The sequence below is a fragment of the Engraulis encrasicolus genome, chromosome 20 (genome assembly GCF_034702125.1).
Source record: "Engraulis encrasicolus isolate BLACKSEA-1 chromosome 20, IST_EnEncr_1.0, whole genome shotgun sequence".
Classification (NCBI taxonomy): domain Eukaryota; kingdom Metazoa; phylum Chordata; class Actinopteri; order Clupeiformes; family Engraulidae; genus Engraulis; species Engraulis encrasicolus.
Genome location: NC_085876.1, coordinates 17079040 through 17093949, shown reverse-complemented (window position 1 = coordinate 17093949; position 14910 = coordinate 17079040). Strand labels below are relative to the sequence as shown.

Genomic DNA, 14910 nt, shown 5'->3' with positions numbered 1-14910 from the left:
TCCCTTCATCCCGTCCAGAATTAACAGGAGACTCCAGCGTGTTCGATGGGGACCAAGACTCCGCTGCAATCAAACACGCCTCCTCCCTTCGCTCTTCCACCAATCCGGTCGCGGAAGATGAACGGCAGCGAATCAAGTCCCTCCCGACACCTGGTCTGTCCAATCACCTTTATTCATCTTTACTTTTTTACTGTCGATATTGGGAATGTTTTAAATATGATTATGACCATGATCTGTTTGTCTGCTGGTTACTGTCTACTATTTACCGAACCTCTTTTGATGGCTACCCATCCTTTATGTATGTGCATCATTGTTGTGTTTTGCCCATTTTATATCGGTGCTGAGAATGTGCCAAACAAGTTCCCATCAACTCTGTTGACGTGGCAATAATTTTGTTGAATCTTGAAACTTGATTCTGCATCCATTATTTAAAATGTGCCAAACCAAGTTCCTATCGACTCTATACATGCTGCCCTACAAAGCAAAAAGGCAGTAACTGCATTGCTGTTAAAATGAGCTACTATGACTTTGATGTCATATATATCAAAGTCAAAAGGTAAATAAAATGATTGATCTGCAAAAAAAGGTGGCAATATAAAGTAACAAAACTGTCACATGTCAATAATCTTCCAAAAACCACTTATACTGGGTTACAGTATCATTTTAAAGTCAACTTTATTCAGTTTTGAGCTCTGCGCAGTTACTGCCTTTTTGCTTTGTTGGGCAGCATGGGTTCACCGTCTTTATAAACACCATGTTTTGAGGATGGGCAAGACACTGGCAGCCAACCACATGAGCTAATTTTTTGACGGACAGCGGTTTCCAACAATCAGAGGCTGACTTGTGCGCAGCAAGGAGAAAACAAAAATGTAGAACCCATGTATTGACATCGCAATACATGTATTGGATCTTGTATCTTGATAATGATGCATCTTTCGTGTATTAATAATGTGCTGTTGTGTTGTTTGCTGCTGCAGTGAAACTGTGCCCAGAGGATGAGCCCCTGCTGAGCCCTGGCCTGCCGCCCCCGCCTCCTCCCCTGGACCTGCCTGATCCCATACCAGAGGACCAAGCCACGGAGGCAGACACCAACGCATAGCCACCTCCCTCCACCCTCCACCCACTATACTCCATGCTCCATCCTCCATCCTCTCTCCTGCCTACGCCCTCCCCTGGACCTGCCTGATCCCATGCCAGAGGACCAAGCCACGGAGGCGGACACCAGCACATAGCCATCTCCCTCCACCCCTCCACACTCCCTAATCCTCCATCCTTTCTCCTACCTACCCCTCCCCTGGACCTGCCTGACCCCATACCAGAAGACCAAGGATGCAGAAACCAACGCTTATCACCCGGTGAGCAGACGGAACGTCTTCTGATTGGCTGAGCAGGTGTCCTTTATTCCTCAGTAGCAGGACACCTATGATGTCATGCGGGCGTGCAGACATCCAAGTTGCTTCTTTTCTAACTTTCTGGCGAAGTGCCGTTACTAATTCTATCGCATCTGGTTGTCTAGTCAAGACCGCATCGTTAGTTCTATCGCATCTGGTTGTCTAGTCAAGACCCCGTTACTAATTCTATCGCATCTGGTTGTCAAGTCAGAAACCCAGTCGTCAATTCTATCGCATTTGGTTGTCAAGTCACCCCAACGTTCTGCGCACGTCCTTACATGCCTCCGATAGAGGCTCGTCTCACTAGATTAGGAAGTGGTGCCCATAGCAACGTACCAAGCGCAGTGGTTAATCTGCTTTCTCACAAAGCCTTAGATCAACATATTATGAATACTTAAATGCTGATAACCGGGTGATAAGCGGAATACCGGCCTTCGAGGTGTCCCGATATCAAGGGAAAATGGACTTGGCGAAGCAAACAGCCCTTCGGCTGCGCCGTCGGGCTGTTAGAACGCTCCGCCTCGTCCATTATTTCCCTTGATATCGGGACACCTCGTCGGCCGCTATTCCATGCATAGCCACCTCCCTCCATTTTCCATACTCCACCCTCCATACTTCATCCTCCATCCTCTCTCCTGCCTCCCCCTCCCCTGGACCTGCTTAATCCCATATGGAAGCGGACAGCAACGGATAGCCACCTCCCTCCACCCTCTCTCCTGCCTCCCCCGCCAAGCCACGGAGGCCTACAATAACGCATAGCCACCTCCCTCCACCCTCCATACTCAATCCTCTCTCCTGCCTCCCCCGCCTCCCCCGTCCCCTCTCATGGACCTGCCTGATCCCATACCAGAGGACCAAGCCACGGAGGCGGACACCAACGCATAGCCACCTCCCTCCACCCATCCACACTCCACCCGCCATACTCCATACTCCACCCTCCATCCTCCATCCTCCATCCTCCATCCTGCCTCTCCCGCCCCTGGACCGGCCTGACCCCATACCAGAGGACCAAGAAGCCACTGAGGCGAACACCAACGCATAGCCTCCACCACCCCCCACTCACCACCACACTCTGTGTGTCAACTAGTTTCTGTTATCCTTTTCGGTTGCTTGTGGCCACGTGATACAGTGCTCGGCGTCATTAATGGTTGCGGTTTCATTCAGTTTCTCGTGAAACCACAATTCCAAATTACATAGTCTTGTTTCCAATTGGGGCAAAAGTCCCGCAAAAGGTTGCTCTGTCTTGTTTGAAGGCAGGGAACTTTTTTCTCTCCACGGAGGCAATATGACTCCAATAGCGCATTCAGGCCGACTGAGAACCGTGCCGGTGCCCGTTCCCGCACCTACTTGTGAACCGGCCGTCGTGCTCACGCCAAAGATTTTAGCGTTTGCGAACCGGAAAATTGGTTCGCAATGTGAACTGCAAAATACTAGGTTTTTCTCCGCGAACCGTGACAACAACGTGGCCGTCAGCAGGTTCATCCAGGTAACACAGTCACGTGCGGAAAAAGTTCAGAGCCCGGTATGAACACGGGCGGTTCGCAGATAAGCACTTTAGTGCCGAACGTAACTGGTGCGGGCACTGGCACAGGCTCAGTTCTGGTCGGCCTGAAAACCCTATAAGAGGCAACAAGCAACAGGAAAAGCAAGGAGCAACTTGCTTGACTTGCAGCCCATCCCTCATTTCCACAGACCTTCACTTGTGGTTCAGCTCGGGCACAATCCCTGGTGCTGAAGTGACATTTTTTCCCGCTTTTTTTAAGGTTCACACACTCCTTTTGGATTTTTTTTTCTTCTTTAATTTCTTGTTTTATTTTTAGTCATTCATTGGCATGATGACTTTTCAACCTTGCGGAATCTGAAGAAGACCACAAGGTTAAAAAGTTGTCATGCCAATGAATGAATAAAAAGGAAGAAAAATAACTTATGGAAGAAAAAAATCCAAAGGAGTGTGTGAACCTTAAAAAAAGGCACAAAAAAATCACAGACCTACCACAGACCACAGACCTACCCAAACAAATGAAGAGGCATCACATTGGAGCAACACAAACAAAACACAAACATAAGCCTTTAGGCTTAAAATCCTCCACTTGTCAACTACCCCTGACTCTATTTTCATTTGCCACTCCTCCTGTCAATGCCATTCTTTTTGTCTTTTTGTTTTATTTAGTCGTCTTTTATGGCTATGTTTTGTCCTTGAAATTGCTAAGCATGATTTTTCCTTCGGTTATGGGCACACACAAAAGAAAATGCTTACCTCCCTCCTTAATAATTAGGATGTAGGTGTACAACATGACGTTACATCTTGAGGAGCCAGCAGATGTATGTAATTGGTAATGTGATGGTGTACTGCCCCCTAGTGGCAATAAAGTATAATGGAGGACTGTGGCTCCAGGTTTACTGAGATAAATAGTAGAATGGTGATAACTCTGGGGGATCTGACACTTCCATTTATGTAATGAAAACCATTATGCAAAACCATTTGGTCAGTAAATGAATTTCTTTTTTATGCTTATGTTTATGCTTATGTTATGCTGTCAAGGGAGTTTGTTTTTCCTACCTAAATTAGTTGAGAATAAATCAGCTATGATCTATACCAAATAGCTTTATATGATGCAAATTGCATTTCTGTATATGTGCAATATATGTTTATTTAGTATTATGGCTACACCCACAGTTATGATTTACTTTACGGTTAAGCTATATGTACGAGAGTCTTATCTGAACATAGATTTAGTTGGGGGAATGTGCCGTTAAATATGTGCATGTATAGATTGGTACATGGTGATGGTCTTCTGCACCTTTATGCTTTTTCAAGAGAGAAATGCAGTTACTAATACTGCACTATTATTTATCGACAAGTATTAATGTGTAAGAACACATTTGACAAAGATGTTTTTTGGGGTTTTTTTTGCTTATTTTACAAGACTGACAGAAAACCTTTGTCTAGAACAATGTTTTCTATTTTCAGATATCTTTATTACACATCTTTGCACTGCCCTGATTTGTCCATATCCTAAACAATATGTATATTTGTGCCAATAAAATATTTTAAGCAAATAAATGAGTCTGTGTAAATGATCTGTGTAATTCTATGCAATGACTTACATTATACATGCAGACTTAACAGTTGAAAAAAGTTTTTTAAAAACCCCGTCAATGGAATTGGTATTGTCCTGTATTTTTTCATGGATAGGCTACCATAAGATTCGTGCTCTATGAAAAGTCACACGGTTCACTTCACTCTGCCCGTAGGCGTTATTGCCTTCCATTCACTCCCATTAGAAAACTGGGGAGGTGGAGTTTGGTGCATTGAAAAGGGACATAACATTTAGCCTTTCGTGAAGACCGACGGGGATCTGAGCATCTTAATTATTGCATAGTTTTAATTTGGTACCATGGACAGCACCTTTGACCGTCTCGACGCCGGCTCCTTTCTACAAATTTGGAAGCATTTTGACGCAGATGGTAGGTCATCCAGAAATGTCAAGCTCATTTAGTAAGTTTCTTTTTTAAAAGTAAAATGTTGAGTATTATTTCCACAAATATTTCTCGAAACCCTCACGTCTTTTTGCAGACAATGGCTTTATTGAGGGGAAAGAGCTGGATGAGTTTTTCCGTTTCATCATGAACAAACTTAGGCTAAGTGTAAGTAACCTATGAAACGTGGTTGCCTAAGTTGTGTGGCTGTGTATGCATAAAATTGGTTGTCATTCACCGTCGTATCTGGACGGCATAGCCTAACTAAAGTTGTGTTTTAAGGAAGAAGAAACCGAGGATAAACTGCGAAGACTGAAAGACAACTTCATGTCAGTATACGACACAACCACGGATGGTCGCTTACAAATACAAGAGGTGAAGTCAACAACGATACATGAAAATATAGATGGACTTCAACATCATGCGATAACTTACTGTCAATGAAATGTAAACCATGTGCAACGTGTTTTGTCAGAAGTCTGAAAATGTGATGTGGAAGAACACCCTTTCATTTGATGGGGAAATCACTCTTGGAAAGTAGTGTGTGCTTTATTAGTCATGTTGAAGTGGCATACAATAAATTGAGACAGGCAGGGTTTGTAATCTTTTTTTTTTCTTTGTTGGCTCCTGTAGCTTGCTAAAATGTGACTTGTTTAAGAAAGCCAATTTATGCAACAATTAGCCTACACCAATTAATTCCATGAATTATGTTTTATGAACATACTGTATAGTGTTTCACCTGGACTATACCTTTGTGCTTCACTTGAAGGTGTATGGGTTTGGATTCCATATTTCAAATGAGGCTTCATTTTAATTTAACTTGTACAGTTGTCTTGAAGTGATGCCATAGGATCAAAAAGTACTTAAGTCTGTTAATTACGTATGTCAATGATCCAATGTTCTTCATGTTATTAGTAGGCCTAAATGTTGCAGAGACTCTATGTACAGAGGACCCACCCATCATTGTATTATCCAAACACTAATGACCAGTTTGGTTTGTGGTGTTGCAGCTGGCCAGCATGCTCCTGCCTGAAGATGAAAACTTCTTGCTCCTTTTTCGCAGAGAGACTCCTCTAAACAGCAGTGTGGAGTTTATGAGGGTGAGGTGTCAAGTTTTAATGCACTATACTAAATTGACAAATGCAGTATGGTATGGTATAATGGGCAAATGCACTGGGGAAATCTGTTAGTTCTGTGAAACAAGCTTTTTGTTGTTGTTTTTGGACACTTTATCAAATATTATTTACGCAAGAGCTTTTCAAACCCCATCTTTTCTAGACTTGGAGCGGAGATGATGTTCAGTGTTTTTGATGTGCTGCACATGTGCAACAACTGTCTTCATGACACAACTGTATGAAACAAGATTTTGGTATTTTGGGGACTTGGTCTATGATCAGGCTATTCACACTTGTGCCAATCTTTGTCTTTTGCAGATTTGGAGGAGCTACGATGCAGATGGCAGTGGTTACATTTCATCCGGAGAGCTCAAGGTGAGTCCAATTATATGTGTGGATGCCTAGTGCTCCCCTTATTCAAAAACAGGAAATTAGCAATGCATTGCATGTTGTAAAAAACAGAGAGCAATAACAGTAATTTTTTATCAGATATTCAATTTCCCTTGTTTCCATTATTGGCTATTGGTACTGTATGTACAGTAGATGTATTAACGAGTGATATGTTGCATCTGTGCAAAGTTTATTATAGCCTATAATGTGCTACTGGACACCTCCATTTCCCTCAGGCTCATGGCCGTAACTACCATTGAGGACACAGAGTTCATGTCCTCTGTTTGTTTTTTTTCAGTAATGTAAAATGCATCTATTGATCAAAAGCGATATATGATCAACAATGATCAATTCAGTCTATATACACCACCCCTGTTCATCCTTAAGGCAGTGATTAATGAAAACAAACGTAAGAGTTAGACTGAAGTGTTTGAAGCATTCTAAATGTACAGTATGCAGTACAGCACGCAGTATTTGACCTCGGTATTTGAAAATGTCTGGTTACGTCCCTGCTCTGGCTTAATAAAATTCCCCTCCTCCCTACTCTCTATCTCCTTGTTGTTGCACAGAACTTTCTTCATGATCTCTTCCTGCAACACAAGAAGGAAATCTCATCGGACAAACTCCAGGAGTACACGGATACGATGGTATGATCTCATTACTTGCCGTCATAACTTTATCTCGTCTGCTATCGTCTTGGGGGCACTCGCACATCCAACTCAACTCAACCCCAACCCAGACCATGCAGACGGGTATAAAAAGAAAAACAAATCAGGACGTCTCCAGCCCACAACCTCAAAATGAGCTAAGCCCCCTTAGGGGCACTGGACGCAGATTAGATTTGAAGAGCATCTCTCAGCCCTGTTATACTTCGCATGCAGGGGCGGAGCTGTAGGGAGGGCGAGCAGGGCATTTGCCCCTGGGCCCAGGGCCCTCCCCTATTGATAGTGGGGGCCCTATTGTGACCTTGGCAGGCTGTATGGGGGCTCTATCAATGTTTTGCCCTGGGGCCCGGTGTGCAATTGTTCCGCCACTGGTTTGCTGTTATGTTGGTGCCAGGTTCGCATAACAAAAAAAGTTATTAAAAATCAGGACCTGTCCTAATTTATTGAAGTGCTGGCTGGCTGATGCTCTTATTATGGGTGACGATAAATCGATTAGTTGAACAGAGATGATGAAGATCTCAGCACTTCTTGCTTGAGGCTTGAGGTGTGGCTCATTCTCTCTCTCTCTCTCTCTCTCTCTCTCTCTCTCTCTCTCTCTCTCTCTCTCTCCCTCTCTATCTGAAATAGGTCTTTGATTGACTGCATGGATTAAATTAGACTGGTACCTTTGTGTGTCAGTGGCTATTACTGTATGCAAGCAGTGAAATGATCTTTGTGGGTTATCATCAGCTGAATCATTACAAGTACAATGCTATTAACCGTGGCACCAGAGTCATTTGTGTCAAGAGAGATGAAGTAGCTAAGACATTGGAACTTGATTGGGCTGATTGTTCAGTGACGGGCCTTAAACAATATTAACCTGTTAAAGACATGGCTCTTGTTATCAATGTTAGCAGAATGGCAATGACCAATTCGTAATGTCTTAAATGTCTTACTTCAAGTATTGGCAGAGGACGCGCTCAACTTCTTGGAAAACCGAAAAGCTTTTGGGTGCGAGATAAATGTCTTACTAAAATACTCTGGGTAATGTCAAAGTGGCAGTGTAGTACTATGGTGGTTAAGTCTTTTTTATGACTATTGCAGCGTTCTGTGGGGCTAATGGCAAGCATTATGAGTCTACCAGCCTATGCTTTCCCCTGATACCGGTTGAAAGCAGAATGGTGCTTGATGATGTGGATGCTATCTAGATTTTCCTCAGTGTGCTCATTGTGATATTTCTCAACAGATGCTGCTGTTTGACAAAAACAGAGATGGTCGTCTGGATCTGAATGATTTAGCCAGGTAGGAATAACATGCTGCTTCTCTTGTGTCCTCAAGGCCAGTGCCAGAGGTGACTAAAGTAAAATAAAAATAAAAACCTGCAGTTGTTTCCTTTCAACACAAGTAACTTTTCACGGAGTACTTTATTATGCAGTGGTTGGATCAAATGTGGTACCACGCATGTGGTACCACGCATTGATGAAGGCTTGATAGCCGAAACGCGTTTGCTTCTTGGACATGGTGGTGATATAAATAGTTTGTGAGTGCAGATTTTTCTTCCTTAAGGTGATACATTTTATCCCGCACCCAAAACTTTCGTTTTTCCAAGAAGTTGAGCGCGTCCTTTGCCAAAACTTGAAGTCTTTTCACCGTTTCCCATTTTCTTTTCCCAGTAGGCTATCAACATTTAGCCACCTCATCAGGTACAATGGACTAACTGGTGTAACCACAATGTAATATCATCTGCTAGTGTTGTACTTACAACATAGTAGTAGAGTAGAGTAGAGTAGACTTTATTGTCACTATATAAATATAGCGAGATTATGTTTAGTAGCAACCCACAAATGCCCACAAAATAAAAGATATATTAACAATAAATAAATAAAATCCATAAAAATCCATGTGCATCTCACAGTATCGATAGTCCTGAAGTATTGAGGGGGGGCAGGTGACGAATTGAGTTCAAGAGTCTAATGGCAGTAGGGTAAATAAATTTACTTCTAGTTTTACTTTCGTCACCTCTGGCCAGTGGTAGTCTCGACAGACAAAGAAGACCTGACAACACTTTTTGTTGTGGTATCGACTCACTAATTTGTTCGTGAAATGTTACTCCTTCAATGAGAATGTCTTGACTCGTTATTTAGCCGTTTTTGTTTTCTTATAGAATCTTGGCGCTTAAAGAGAATTTCCTCTTGAAATTTGAGATGGAGGTAAGCATGGCTCTATCATATTTACTAGTTTTGACATGTTTAGTGTCTTTCTGAAAACAATTCATTTTCTTGTTCTTTTCAGTGATGCTGTCTAAGTTGCATATTTATTTTTTCATTATGTCACAAATCTCTGCATACTATTACAAACATCAAACACCAAGAATTTACTGTAGATAACCATAAAGGGAAAAGTCTACCTTGATCCTAGCAAGTCAGTTCAGATCAGTTCAATTTCTTTTCACTTGGGACCATGTGCAACTATTCATAAATCTTGCCATTTCATGCACAAGTGAGTGAATCTAGTCCAGCTGACATTGAAAATATTCAGTGAAAATGTTTCATAATAGTTTATTGACCGCTCAGAAAAAAGATTATGCACAATTAACAGTTCAATCTGCCATTTCACATGTGTTTTATTTAGTTTCAAATTAGTGTTAAAATCCACAGGGGGAAAAAAATATTCTGAGTTTTGAAGCCAATGTATTTAATAAATTTCCTTCTGAAATAGGTTATTGGAAAGGTGGGGGGAGGGTAAAAGTAGCCTAAATGTTCCAGTAAATTCCCTCTGATGTAAGGGGTTAGGAAGAAGGTAGTGGGGGTGGAGTGGACAATAAGGCTTCAGTAAGTAAGTGTTCATCTGGTGCAGGAGGTCATCAGAAAGGCGGGGGGCGTGGGAAGCGGGTGTCGCAGTATGGCAGCAGGAGGCGTGGCAGGACGTCTCTGAGCAGGTCCTGGCATGGCACGTGGTAGTGAGCCGGACGGCACATGGGCACAGCGGCGCCAATCACCAGCAGGACGCAGAACATCATGAGTGCAAAACCCAGCGCGAAGCTGATCCAGTTCACAACTGTTGTTGCCATTTTCCGGTATAGAAGACTTACCTCGGGCACCTGTGAATCACAATCAGAAGAGTTAGCCTCAACCAAACTGGGAATCAGCGCAGTGGCTTAAGTACTGAAGGGATATGATCTAGCAGCAGCATTTTGGATTAATCGCACCTGCCTGAGTGACTTGGGGAAGGTCTATAAGTAGGATGTTGCAATAGTCAACTCTACAGGATCACTAGGGGTGTTAGCCAAACTAGTTCTTCTCGTCCTTTCCTGTCGCTTGTGCCTTCTTTCCCCAGTGCCGCCAGAGATATTATAGACAGAGATATGTCATTCTAGTTCTTTTCCGGTATCCACTTTATGTCGGGTGAACGCCCCTTTAGGAGACCTTCGGTTAGGAGACCTTCGGAGTACTGAGGTTGAGAATAAATGCGCTGTAGATGGCGGTAGCCTACCTACCTAGACAGAGCAACTTTTGGGGTGCTTTTCTGCAATCATCTCAGAGTGCGTTTCAATATGCGACCTTGCTTACTCCACTTGTGCTTGTGGCCTTGTACCAGGAAGTAATATGTCATGATGACATCACTGACAACAGCATTTTATTTCAATATCTTGCAAAAGCTCAATTGTTAAGTCTTTTTCTCATTTGCAATTGGGATGGTAGATGAAAAACAGTCCCCCAAAAGTTGTTGTGGCTAGGCTGACAGCTGGGAAACTTAATTGTTTTCTCCACGGAGGAGGGGCCAGGAGGCGGGGCGAGGCCACAAGCACAAGTGGAGGAAGCAAGGTCGCATATTTTAGCAGCATTTTCTCCCCTTGTAAATTGCAATTGGATTGATCTGGAGCTGAATGTTATCAATGGGACATTCTACTCCATTTGCACTCACCCTTTTTGAGGCTGGGGCCAAGGGTAGTATCTTCTCAACCACTTTCTGAGGCTTCATCTGCATCTTCATCATCTTGAGCTATTGGCAAAAATAACAAACATTTATTGGTGTAATTTCTTCAAGGTCAAGTTTATTTGTGCCCAAGGGCGTTAGGTTTGTTGCTGGTATTTAAAAACACTCAGAGAAGACACCAAATAATAATACAAATAAAAAACCCATAAAGACAGGGACACAGGTCAGCACAGCACCAAGACAAGGCCCCCGACCATTTCCTATAGATTTGGACCAATAGGTTACACAGAATAAACTAAAACAAAACAAAAAATAAGAGGAGAAAACAAAAAGATAAGATGAAAATATGGAGTGTCTTCCAGGTGCACTAATATATCATTACAGCAGTTTACGGATTAGCTATTGGTATTTTTTTTGTATACTTACACTCTTTGTGGCTGACAGGGGTTCGCCCTGGCCCATAGTGCCCGTGGCCATACAAATCTCGTCGTAAATGCTAAGCGGCTTCTCGGCAGGTGGTCTCCTCAACGCCGCCTCCAGTTCGGACTTCCTCTCCTCCAACATATTGATGATCTCCATGCGCTCCAGGACGGCGGAGTTCAGCTCTCTTTGAAGGGCATCTTGCAGCTTCATGTCTTGTTCCTTCTTCTCCAGAAAATAGCGTTGAAGCTCAATTTCACTCTTCATTGACTTGGTGGATTTAGTGAGAGAAAGGCATTGCTCCTTGTCTGCCTGTCTAGCGAGCTTAAGGCTTGCCATCTCCCCAATTTGACATTCCAGCTTCTCGTGCAGATCTGAATTTGTCACTTCAAGGTCACTTAGCTTGTACTGGAAAGTTTCCCGGCGTTTCGAGCTTTCCGTCATTTCTGAGCGCAATTCGTCCAGTTCCTCTCTCATGGAATAGACTTGTTGACATTTAGGTTTCAGTTTTCTGATGGTCATTTTCAGGTTTGTGTTATCACAGCGCAAGGTGTCGGTGCGGCTTCTCGCTGCATCGAGGGCCTTCTGCTGCTCACCGTTCTCCATCTCTAGTGTGTTGATCCATGTTCGGAGAGAACCCGCTCCACCCCAAGTTGGGAGCATTGTGGGAGTTCAAACTGTATCCAAACCGAACGTGATGGATTAAATCAGAATTGTAATCGTCTCTTCAAATTGTAATTCCCATGCGAAAGGGTGCTTGAGGTCTTGGTTAAGATTATGGTTGGTTCTGATGCAAACTGCATGTTGTCTGTGCATGCAGCTTTACATTGTTGTGTTGTCTGTCAGCTGTTATGACGTAATAATGGAATGGAACAGCAAAGTCCAAAATATTCCACTGGGGTTGCAGGTTTACCAACATTCTTAATAATTTGATTATGACATCACGTTGGTGACTCCCATGTGTGATGTCATAATCATCAATTATCAAGAATGTTGGTAAACCTGCAACCCCAGAACAGGACTTGGCAGAGTTTGAAAAACTGATAGAATAGAACACAGCAATAGCAATAGGATGTGTATAGTACATTATCATACCCAACTGTCAGTCAAAGAGAGAAGAAAAATATGATAGAAAATAGAAAGTATAAAAGTATTATAGAGAATTGATAACTAACCTTAACCAAAGTCTACCTAGGTAAAACCTGTAGAGGAGACTCTATGAGGATGGTGTTGCACAAGCATACTTGCCATATGTAAAAGGGAAGTCACTTGCGCTCTAACCTTCTTGGTGCTTCCAGTCCAGGACGGTTGATAATGGAAAGTAAACTGGTCCACTACGCAAAACTAGGCCAGGGATGACTGGAGCACTCAGATACTTTTTAGTTATTTTATTGCAGTGCAAACATAAAGACTGATGTTTCGACGCAGTGTGCGTCTCCTTCAGAGTCAAAACTCTTTGACTTTGACTCCGAAGGAGACGCGCACTGCGTCCTTCAGAGTCAAAACTCTTTGACTTTGACTCTGAAGGAGACGCGCACTGCGTCGAAACGTCAGTCTTTATATTTGCAATATATTTAGGGCCTGGGCCATTGAGTGACTTATACACAATCAGAAGAAAAACATTCAAAAGGAGAGAGAGAGAGAGAGAGAGAGAGAGAGAGAGAGAGAGAGAGAGAGAGAGATGAAAATTGTTATCATGACATCTGCAACAACAGTGTGACTGAGTTGTGTTGACTTGTGGCAATGCTGCTTATTATTTTAGGCATGCTCTCAAGAGGAAAGAAGGAGGGATTTTGAGAAGATTTTTGCTCATTATGATGTGGTAAGCTTCCTCAAAATGTATATGACATTTACATATGATACGTACACCTGCACGTATCAAGGCAGTATCAAGGCAAAGAGGCTTTTTTCATGTTGGTCCATTTCTGCTTGCCTTTTCACCAGAGTAAAACAGGAGAATTGGAGGGGCCTGAGGTGGATGGCTTTGTGAAAGACATGATGGAACTTGTAAAGGTGAGATGCTCACTGTTGTATACCAGTCTCAGATCTGAACACTTTTTTTTAAACCCTTTGAGGAGTAAGGATTCCCCCCCTGTTCTTCTAGAATTTTACTCAAACATCTCCCACCAAACTCTGGGTTAGAATTCATGCCAAGCGCTTGTGACAACATAGTGAGAATTCAACATTTTGCCAACATCCTATCACATACAGTGATGTACAAATAACAGCGAGGGTGGAAATTATTGACATAGCCTAACCTTCAGCTTCAAATTTTCATACCGTTACATTGTTTTCTTTTTTTGATTGATAGAGCCTTCTATTGTTTCTTTGATCCCATGCTTGTAGAGCCTCAGTTATAGAGTTCCATAGGCTGGCGTTTCCCATTGTTATCGTTTTTCTTTTTTATACCTAAGGATTAATCTTGCTGTTGTGTGTGTTTTCTCAAGCCGGACCTCACTGGCACCGACCTGGACAAGTTCCGCAAGGCGTTGCTGGGCCATTGTGATGTCAACGGAGACGGAAAGATCCAGAAAAATGAGCTGGCACTGTGTCTAGGGCTCAAGGGCATCTAGGGCTCAAGCTTAGCTCCTAATGTCGTCTCAAGCTCAACTTCTACACTTCTTCACAGTTCAGGGAACAACTGAACATGTTTATACCATCAATCATCATTTGCTACTGTACGTTTACATGAGACATTTAATTCAGAATTAACTGATTTATAATCTGAATAATACGTAATTCTGCTTTGAAAACGTCATGTAAACACCTCTTACCTGTAATTCGGAATTAATTGAAAGATCAAAGCAAACTCGACGGAACTATTTAAATCGGAATGATTAATTCGGAATTAAAACCATCATGTAACTAGACTGCCTGTGCAGTCGCCTTCGACTGCTTAAGGTATATCCCCGAAACGCGACGCTTCCAGTCCCCCATCATTCCTACCACTCCCGTCCACCATTTCGTAAACGTATATACAGACGTGACATGACGCGCATAGGCTTAAAACCAAACGACTATTGTGAAAATGAAGCAAAAAATGGGGCAAATGGTAATACTGTTTTAATGGTTCAGTGGATATACCACATTAGGTACAGTGTAATAACCAGTGTAACAATATTTAATACAATGTAATTTTTTTACTTACATCATGTGTTTGTGCGTAAGTGGTATTACATGGTATTGCATATTGTTACACTGGTATTACACTATATTACATGGTATTGCATACTGTTACACTCGTTACTACACTGTACCTGATATTGCATATTGTTACACTGGTATTACACTAGTATTAAATGGTATTAAATATTGTTACATTGGTTATTACACTGTACCTAATATGGTAGATTCACTGAAATGGTGAACCATTAAAATAAGGTGTTACCGGGCAAATCAATCCACCCAGTCAGAAGTTATGGGCCAAATGAAAATTCCGCCATTTTGAAAGTGTTGTCTTCCAAACTCGAATCAGTTCATGAACCTACCCTAGAGCATTCACACACAAAATCTGGGACAAATCCATCCAACCGG

The 14910-nt window shown here is 42.5% G+C and overlaps 3 protein-coding genes across 3 annotated transcripts in view; 2 read left to right on the top strand and 1 right to left on the bottom strand.

Annotated features, from left to right (window-relative positions):
• Positions 1 to 3127, top strand: part of LOC134436350 (F-actin-uncapping protein LRRC16A-like) — a 69306-nt gene extending 66179 nt beyond the window's left edge. Inside the window, exons 38-39 of the mRNA XM_063185508.1 lie at positions 19 to 153; positions 978 to 3127. Of these exons, the coding sequence (XP_063041578.1) occupies positions 19 to 153; positions 978 to 1099 (257 nt within the window). The 3' untranslated portion in view covers positions 1100 to 3127. The remainder of the gene's footprint in view (positions 1 to 18; positions 154 to 977) is intronic.
• A 1572-nt stretch (positions 3128 to 4699) lies between these two features.
• On the top strand, positions 4700 to 14238 carry LOC134435760 (secretagogin-like). The gene is made up of 11 exons (XM_063184802.1): positions 4700 to 4859; positions 4969 to 5039; positions 5154 to 5246; positions 5882 to 5971; positions 6305 to 6361; positions 6946 to 7023; positions 8267 to 8322; positions 9185 to 9230; positions 13139 to 13198; positions 13321 to 13389; positions 13824 to 14238. Exons 1-11 carry the CDS (start codon positions 4790 to 4792, stop codon positions 13947 to 13949), a joined length of 816 nt encoding a protein of 271 aa, XP_063040872.1. The 5' UTR covers positions 4700 to 4789; the 3' UTR covers positions 13950 to 14238.
• LOC134435759 (puff II/9-2 protein-like) lies at positions 9585 to 12227 on the bottom strand. The gene is made up of 3 exons (XM_063184800.1): positions 11383 to 12227; positions 10945 to 11022; positions 9585 to 10120 (listed from the first exon to the last, which is right to left on the bottom strand). The coding sequence occupies exons 1-3, from the start codon at positions 12037 to 12039 to the stop codon at positions 9884 to 9886; spliced, it is 972 nt and encodes a 323-aa protein (XP_063040870.1). The 5' UTR covers positions 12040 to 12227; the 3' UTR covers positions 9585 to 9883.
• Positions 14239 to 14910: the final 672 nt, after the last annotated feature.

Bases quoted from the DNA above. Each gene is read 5' to 3' on its own strand.
- LOC134435760 (XM_063184802.1), top strand. From the start codon at position 4,790: ATGGACAGCACCTTTGACCGTCTCGACGCCGGCTCCTTTCTACAAATT. The intron at 9,231-13,138 runs GTAAGCATGGCT...TTATTATTTTAG, and splicing joins TCTTGAAATTTGAGATGGAG to GCATGCTCTCAAGAGGAAAG. The intron at 13,390-13,823 runs GTGAGATGCTCA...TGTTTTCTCAAG, and splicing joins ACATGATGGAACTTGTAAAG to CCGGACCTCACTGGCACCGA.
- LOC134435759 (XM_063184800.1), bottom strand. From the start codon at position 12,039: ATGCTCCCAACTTGGGGTGGAGCGGGTTCTCTCCGAACATGGATCAAC. The intron at 11,023-11,382 runs GTAAGTATACAA...TTTTGCCAATAG, and splicing joins CCCTGTCAGCCACAAAGAGT to CTCAAGATGATGAAGATGCA. The intron at 10,121-10,944 runs GTGAGTGCAAAT...TGTGATTCACAG, and splicing joins TGGCCCCAGCCTCAAAAAGG to GTGCCCGAGGTAAGTCTTCT.